Below are 9,195 nucleotides of genomic sequence, written 5' to 3'. Positions count from 1 at the left end.
AGAAAACTTAAACGAAAGAAATTATAAACAACAGACTGCCTACTATTCTCTTACCCAAAAATACTTAAACGAAAGATGTAACCAACTATGTCGCGTGGAAATACATTATAATTATTGGATAACTCCAAAATACGTGCAATCACTTCTAAATTTACTTTGCCAGGCGCAGAATTGAAGCATTCTCTCGGCCATCTCCGTAGTAGGTCCGAACGACAGTACAGTATAGTAGCCTTGGTTCTCTGACGGTTAATGCTGTTAGCCCTATTGGCTTTTACAGCGACACCGGTTGGGTAGGGAAGAGGGTACTCTGTCCCTGATGAAAAGCAAGCACTACGTGGCTGCCTGTGAGAGAAGAAAATTAAATAGAATGCATCGGCCGGGAATCGAACCCGGGCCGGCCGCGTGGCAGCCGAGCATTTTACTACTGAACCACCGATACGTGTAAGGCAGGCGGGCGCGGCGGACGCATGGCGAGTGACGAGCCGTTTCGCAGCAAGGATTTTTTGATATTTTAACAACTTCTAAAATACTTATTAAAATGAAAAACAGTAAAAGTCAGTTTTGATCTACACTAAATGGCCAACGTAACTAATATACTTATTTATATGCTGAGAGTAAGGGATAAATGAAACATAGCTAATGTGACAACGGCGTGATGTGTCAACAATTAAATGCGTTTTTCTCTAAAACTATTCGCAATTTCGAGATAGTGTAAAAAGCAAATTTTATCTTCGTTTAACGTAAAAATTTAATAAAATATTTTAAAGGATAAGTATTAATACCATTATGGAAAAATATCCCTCACAATAAAAAATATATTGAAATTACAATTTTTAGACAGAAATATGATCACTACACGTTATTCTTAAAAGATACGAATATGCTCTCGCGGACTTTTTTGTAGATCTTATTAAGAGGAACAATACTACAGTACATTATTTTCATATAGTACTTACCATTAAAGCAGCGCGTGCGCGAAAATATATCAACGGGTAGGACTTTATACACATTTATTGTATTTATGTTAACTTACATAAGAATGTACAAACAATAAACTATATATAAACCTTCCCTGAGATATACTCGACCTAATGGTGAAAACCGCATCAAAATCCGTTGGGTGGTTTAGAAGAAGAAGAGTTAGAAAGTTCAGACAGACACGAAAAGCGACTTTGTTTTATAAGATAAAGGATAGGAGAGGATTGCACAAATCTCTATATATCATTAGTAGTACCTATCTTAATTTAAGTCATTGTAATTCTCCAATCTTGAAATCTCGGCCTTTTTTATAATCACATAATCTCGAGTTTTTATTCTCATCATAACAAATAACAATTTACAAACAATATTAAACAACAAAACATTGTCACCCCAACCCCCACCCCCACCCCCACCCCACGGCCACAGCTTTATTTGGTCAATTCAATATGACACTTGCGATAAATAACTCTTTTACAAAGCAGCAATTTTGTTGAACAAAATCAAAATAGCCTTTGTATTATGTTGGTCCACAACCCTATATCTTAGTACCTCTATATCTTAGTGTTAGTCTCATAATAACCGGTCCAGCTTTTCTGGAGGTTAGCCCGGATAAACAAAGAGACAGACAACGACGAAACTTAGAAAACACAGTTACGTTGATATTACAGACACATCTTTAATTTTATTTATATATATAGAGAGGTATAGCTTTACGCTATACCTACAATCTCGCACTGCAGCGGATGCAGAGGAAACCTAGTGTTAGGACACTCTGTTCCCCACATTCCGCAGAATATTGCGTGTTAAGTAGCGGAACTCAATGACAGAGCGTGTCATGCCTGGACGCCAGGGCGAAAAATTTAATAAAATATTTAATTACCTCGAGTGAGATTGAACCCACAACCAGTCTATCTTACAGCCACACTTTGTGCCTCTCTTTTGTTTTAATTGTATTAGGCTTTTATAGAGTAGTTAAAACTGTGGTTTCATTTGAAGTGGTGATGATAAAAAACCCCAAAAATTGAAACAGTGGCTAAAAAAATAGCCATAAAATTTCATACGCCAAAATATATTTTTCGTAGAAAACACCCTAACAAAATGAACCAACATTTAACGGGGGTTTACTAAGAGCAGTGCGCGCAGGCCGGCCTCACTCGCCGACTCCCGCGCTGCCGCTGTCAGCTTGTTTCCCAACGAGATAACGCTCGGTCGGCCTCTTTTTGTAAACTTTTAGCCGCAAAATAACATTAATCTCTAGGATTTTACGCTCCATTAGGAAATTACAATTTGAGGCCGTCATGGCGCAGCGGCACGTGGGTGTGACTGTAACGCGACGGTTGTGGGTTCGATCCTCACTCGTAGAAGTGACATATTTATTTACGTTTATATTTCTATTTTCTCCGCTCTGGTGTCCAGACAAAGCGCTAAGTTGAATTCCGCCACTCACCGCAGTGCTCCAGAATTCGGTAGAAAATGGGGAACGGAGTGTGTTAACACTGGGTTCCCTCTGCCACAGCAGGGTGCTGTGTGTGAGATGCAGCGTGAAGCTGATTTTTTTATTAGGAAATTAAAAAACTTCTTAATAATTTATGGTTCTTATTTTTCTACTTTTTGTTGTGTGTTTCTTCTTACTGTTCTTTTTGTTGTTATAATGTATATTTCTTGGTATAGTACCTGCCTGCCGGTGACCCACTGACCCCGTGAATGTCTAAACATTCAGACATAGCCAGGTTTACATCTATATTGGAAATTAATAATACTTAAACGAAAGCGGCTCTTCTCAGGCTATTAATAAAGACATTATTTTATTTATTTATACATATGTACGCGCAGGTACACCCTGCACCCTGGTGACGCGCGGCGGGTATCAGCGATACGTACCACTTTTGTATTTTTTGCTAAATCCGTGCGAATGCGGTTTTTGGGTCAGTTTTTTTCTAATTTCCTGATGCCAGTGTACTCGCATCATAGACATGGCGGTGCGAGCGGGGGGAGCGGGCGTGCGCTCATAACTGCTATTCGAGACTCAATTGACAAAAACCTTATTTGTCAAATCTATTATGGCACATTCAATTGCTCTTTTGGGTCGTGTTTTGTGACTTATATTACACTTACCTACCTACACGGGTATATCGACGTTATTTTACATTTAGCAACATTATAGAAAAAATAGTAACAATAAAAAAATCAAATATAACATAGGTTTTACCTATTTCACAATCAATCAGATATAGGTATTAGAAAACATATAAAAATGTTCAACGTGGCGGGATTCGAACCCGCGCCTCTAGGACATCGTCCAGACGTAATATGCAGTTACACATAGAAAATTAAATATAAATAATTCAAAGTTTCGGTATAAATGAACTGAGTGATATTTACATTATACCCACAATGTTCAATATTTTATACGTTTTCAAAAAAAATATTTTATATTAATAAGTGTACATAACACTTTAAAAGCGTAAATAAAATAATGAAAGTTGACATATTGGAAGTTGGCGATGATGCACGTTTGTTCAGTTCTCTCCAGTCCCGAGCTTACTGCCCTGTTGAATGACCCTCGGCTATCATCTTAAGAAATTGTCTCTTAGCTGTTGGATTAAGAACCGAAGACAGTAGGTATCTACTGCTTGAGACGGCGCTCATCGTGAGGTGCTCCCTCACTCCGGAACCCCGGCCACTGATGCCCTGGTCCCTTGTATCACCATCGAAAGTATTCTTTTGTTTATGTTTATAAATGTATTTGTTTGGTCTTGTTTTGTTTGTCTGCAATTTATAAAATGTAAAACCTATTTATAATAGATGTATATACAATAGGCGCATTCCTCAAAAAACTGAAGGGACCTACGGATAAGGACAAAAAACATGAACTACGTTTATAATATTCCTCAACAGCATCTCGAGTATACTGTAATTATTACTTTGAAAGCGTTACAAAAATGTTCTCAGCGGATATTTAAGATCCCGAACTACATTATTTTTTGCTTTCAATAAATACTTTTATATAACAGTAAACACTCCCGCGAAGCAATTACTTTGCGGGTTATTACTTGTACTCGTTTATAACTCTTTCATAGTTTTTATACGAAGTGCGTAATTACCGACCCTTCGCCGTTTAGAGGTGAACACCAACAATGGTAATCCCTCACAGTAAGTAGTTACTTGGCAATATTTACCATCATTGCCCGACAACAGCGCGGTGGTCGCGGCGGGCGGTCGCGACCACCGCGCCACGAGGGGTGCTATATTAGTTATGATGGATATAATAAATGTTAAATATTGAGTACAGTTTTATTTTGTAATCTATTTGTTTTACAATAGAATGGTTCATATTGTTTGTGTTTGTATGCATAAGTAATACAGAAGGCTCGCCACGATCTCATTGACAATCAGAGACGCGGTGCGGCCTACGAGCGCGGCGCGTCGCCTCCAGAGTCCACACAACACGTGCAGTGAGGCGCTCGCAGTCACATGTTTTGCTCTATTATGTCACCGACAACAATACTGCCTTTGTGTCATTGATACGCTGAGTTGTCATTGATAGTTGCCGTCTCACAGCCCGAGTCACCCCGCCCGAGGCCCGCGGAGCTGTTTAAATCTCAATTGCAAAGTCCTTTCTTTGAAATCGTTTCCAGATCGGAAACGTTTTTATACCTTTAGTGCTACAGTTTTTTTATTTCAATTTGAAGCTTATATTGTACTAGCCCTCCCGCGGCTTCGCCCGCGTGAACTACATGATTATTCATTTTATAAACAGAACTGACTGACAGTCAAATGTGTTGATGTCAATGAATAATTTAATTTACTCGTTCAGAAACAGCCTTAAATAATAAATTATTGATTTGAGTAAGATAGTTATACTTGTAAAATAACTGTAATCTATATATATAAAATCGAAAGGTCACTCACTCATCACAAAATCTCAGAAACTACATGTGCTAGGAATCTCAAATTTTGCTTAGGAGTTACTTAAAGGACGTAGGTGCTCGCTAAGACGGGAATTTGCAATATTCGACTTCTAAGGGGTTGTTTTTGGGGTTGAAAGTTTGTATGAAACTTCGTTACTACAAATGCTAGGAGTCTCAAATTTTGCATGGACGTCACTTATAGGTACGTAGGTACTATGGAGACAGAAATTAATTATAACGTAGTTCACGCAGGTGAAGCCGCGGGCGGGCCGCTAGTTATTGTATATTACAAAACATACCCAGTCGAATTGAATAATCCAATATCAAAATCGAATCCAAAATAATTAATCTAATAAATTAATCGAATATCGAATTTAAAATATTTAATTGAGAACCTCCTCCTTGTTTTGAGAGTCGGTTAAAAATACAGATTTATTATAAGTATAAGTATGGATATGGACTGCTATATATTTGCAGGCAAACTTATGCCTTGAGTTGATGCAAATGCAGATAACTTTTTTTTTAATGAACCGATTTTGATGAAACAAACTTTAGATGTTAAGTTGAGTTAAAACAAAGCAATTGGTGAAAGTTTCAAGTAAATCGGTTCAGTACTTTCGGAGATTAGTGTGACCATACATACAGAAAGACAGACAGATAAGAAATTAAAAAAAAACATTTTTTTTGCTTTCTATTATTCTTTTTAAGTGTCCCTCTATCCATTTTAGTCAAAAATACGAAATGTACAGACAACATATTTTTACTGTTTTATAGAGAAGAGATAATTATATTAAAAACAAAATTAAATTTTAAAGTTAGGTATTATTGCACCTACTCGCGGCCAACCTTCTAGATATCCTGCACGACCACGTAACTAAAACGTGATATGATGGTAATCTTTATATTTGTTATTGATTAATTTATTTATTGTTATCAAGGACGTCCAGTTAGTTTGGCAATTCATTTAAAGAAGACGATATCACGGGGACTTACATATTGAATATCAATTTGCAAAATAATTAGTTGCACCGCCTTTGACAACGTAGTGGCACAATGGGCGACCACCCGGCCGGCCTGCAGCGTGACGGCGGAGCCCCGTGGAGGTGTGGACGCCGGCGAGGAGACGCGCGTGAACGCTCGGCTGACTCGCATTAAGTAAATATTTGTGTCAATTAGTTAAGTTTCGGGGGCATTGTCGTACACGGGAACCGGTCACATATAGAACACCTTTGCGACTGTAGTCCTTATGACACTTCACTTAAACATCAAAATATCTAACTTAAAAATAATTAATAATTCACTTATTAAATGGATTTTAAAATCTGTCATCGTCGGTGGATGACAGAGACGACGTTGGCACAAAGGACGCCGCACAAGGGACGGGTGCGGGGTGGTTTACAGCATTCACGGCAATTCTATAGAAGTAGGTATTACTTGTAAGTGTTATGATGAAAATATGCTCTTTGTAGACTTGTAATGTTCTTTTTTTGGTACAAGCCGGTCTTTAATATATAACATTAAGAAATTCAAGTATACACAATCTTTTGAAATTAGAACTAATTCAAATTTTGAACGACACATTGCGAAATGTTAATTGTATATAGACTACTAAGTTTTCTCTGTTTTCCCTCCGATGCGGAACACCTACACCGTTACGATTGCTTGGTCGACCAAAAAATAAAAACAAAATCATAACTATAGACCCAAAATATCTCCGCTAAAATAGTTACTTTAGAGAAAATACTTGTTGCATCTATAAAAACTATAACAGTCATATATTTTTCAATAAAATTCTCCGTCAGAAAGTTTCAGCGCGTAAAGATGCAGAGAGCGGAACTCGCAGAACTGGTTGGTGCACCACCCGCCGTGCCCGTCCGTGCAGCGGCAGGAGTCGCACTCGTCCATGTACTTCTCGCCCGGGATGCATTTGAAGAATGGGTTCTTTATTACTATATAAGAAAAGTTTATTATTAATAATATTATAATAATTGGAGGTCAGTCGTAGCGCAGAGGCACAAAGTATGACCGTAAACGCGACTGGTAGTCGGTTCCATCGTCACTCGAGTAAATGAAATATTTATTTTAATTTATATTTCTCCTTCTTCGCTCTGGTGTCGGGGCAAAAGCGCGGCGTTGCATTCCGCCATTCAACACGCAATACCTGAGGAATACGGCGGAAACGGAGTGACCTAGCACTAGGTTCTCTCTGCCTCCCCTGTTGTGTGCGGGATACAGCGTGAAGCTAGTGGCGGACTCAAAAGCGAGCTGACTAGTAACAGTTATTGGGAGCCGTCAAATTGGCACATCAATCCTTGCTCAGTCATAAACATGGTAGGCTCTACTTTTTTTTCTTATTTTGTATGAAAACTACATTCCTCATAAGCAAAATCTTTTTCTCCTAGTTTTCTGCTCCGGTTTACATTCACAAAGTCCTTCACCTGTGCAGCGCAGGCACGGCGTGCTGCGCTCGCACAGCGCCGTGACGGAGGGCTCGCAGTACACGCAGGAGGGCATGGCGCGGCACGCGCCCGAGTCCGTGCTCTCGCAGAGCAGGCAGTTGCGGTTCTCCGGAACCAGCGACTGGGAGGTCTCCTCCTCCCAGTACTGGTGGGGAGGCTTCGGCTTTACGAACTGGGAGACTACGTAGCTGATGAAATTATTGAAAACATGTGTGATAATTAAAATATTATAAATAATATGCTTATAATTTTTTTTATAATAATAGAATTCGAGGCAAAGCGCGGCGTTGAGTTCTGCACGCAATGCCTCCAGAATTCGGCAGAAAGTGGGGAACAGAGTGTCTTAACACTAGGTTCCCTCTGCCTACCCGCCTACCCTGCTGTGTGCGGGATACAGCGTGAGGCTGATTTGATTTTTATTTAATTTAATTTATAATAATAGAATGATAGGTATCAAATATATCGTACTATCATGTTACAGGAAGGCTAACTTTGTGTTTAATAACCAGAATGGAGTGTACTAATGGAGTATAATTGAATCCCAACATGATATGATGATGACAATCACAATATGATGAGTTTGATCACAACACTCGGATGAATGATCATATTTCAATTATATTCATTTCCTCGCTCCGTTTAGACAAAAAGCCACTTTGAGCTCCGCCACTTCAAAATTCAAATACAATTTCACCAAATTGGGAAGAATGAGAGAAAGAAGTAATTTTCCCTACGTGACTACCTAGTGGAAGTAACTTCGTTCCCACTCCGTACACAGTTAAGAGAATTCCTAACTGTCCTTACACGCGATAAAAACGTAAAACTGAAAAGAAAAAGTGAAATGGTCACTGTGAGTGAGTGGTACTGACGCCTGCGAGCCGGGCCGGTACAGCGGCGGCGCGTGCTCCCCGCCGCCGCCCACCGAGCTCAGCGCGCCCGCCAGCCGCGCCTCTCCTGCAAGTGTACGTAACTCATATACACTTGGACTTAATAAGCACGCATCGTCCCTACAGTGAAGGAAAGTGGAGAATACGACATGCAAAATGTGGGGCATGAATTAATTTCATATTTTCATATTATTAACGTTTATGTTTCCATTACTTCGCTCTGGTGTCGAGGCAAAGCGCGGCGTTGCGTTCTGCCACTCAACACTCAATGCCTCCAGAATTCGGCTGAAAGTGGGGAACGGAGTATCTTAATACTAGGTTCCCTCTGCCTACCCTGCTGTGTGCTCGTAACGAGACAAAGCGAAGCCGTGCTGAAAGCGATACCGCGAAAATTTGGCGGAAAGTCGCTTTCTTCGTTTTATTCACATCTGGCCCGACTATCTGTTATACAAATACCTTCCCCATAGGCGTCCGCGGCCGCGAGCCAGCCCGCCACCAGCCACCAACGCCCGACCAGCGCCACCTGCGCCGCTCGCAGCATGTTGAGTTGTGGCACTCAGGTCGACGTGGCCGATAATCTGTCGGTCGTCGGGCGCCGCTAATTGATCGCCGCGCCAATTACGGAGGATTGGCTTAACTGAGCCCTCTTATACAGGATGTACTCGTACGTAACATGCACATCTATTATTAAAAGTGATTAGTTTCCAAGAATCTTAACTGAAAACTTCATAATTGATTCTGAATTATATTTATCAGGTAATAATTGTTTTATATTATGGATTTATTGCAATATTTTAAAATGTAGTTACTTATTTATATGGAGGTGCTTGTAATAAGCGCTGGTGTGGCGCCATGGGTTAATAATGTGTTCGATTCCTGCCTGTTAATGTTTACCGCTCTGTATGACATAGGGCGGCGTCGCGTTCAATTCAATGTCTCCAAAATTGGATGAAAATT

At 39.9% G+C, this 9,195-nt stretch overlaps 1 protein-coding gene across 1 annotated transcript; it reads right to left on the bottom strand.

Annotated features, from left to right (window-relative positions):
- Positions 1-5,584: 5,584 nt before the first annotated feature.
- On the bottom strand, positions 5,585-8,953 carry LOC146535009 (uncharacterized). The gene is made up of 4 exons (XM_085192000.1): positions 8,695-8,953; positions 8,221-8,305; positions 7,331-7,539; positions 5,585-6,841 (listed from the first exon to the last, which is right to left on the bottom strand). The coding sequence occupies exons 1-4, from the start codon at positions 8,777-8,779 to the stop codon at positions 6,675-6,677; spliced, it is 546 nt and encodes a 181-aa protein (XP_085048126.1). The 5' UTR covers positions 8,780-8,953; the 3' UTR covers positions 5,585-6,674.
- Between the last annotated feature and the right edge of the window lie 242 nt (positions 8,954-9,195).

This window comes from Heliconius melpomene, chromosome 10 (genome assembly GCF_056956725.1).
Source record: "Heliconius melpomene rosina isolate 202511_hmr_F chromosome 10, ASM5695672v1, whole genome shotgun sequence".
Lineage (NCBI taxonomy): Eukaryota > Metazoa > Arthropoda > Insecta > Lepidoptera > Nymphalidae > Heliconius > Heliconius melpomene.
This window is presented reverse-complemented; position numbering and strand designations above follow the sequence as displayed.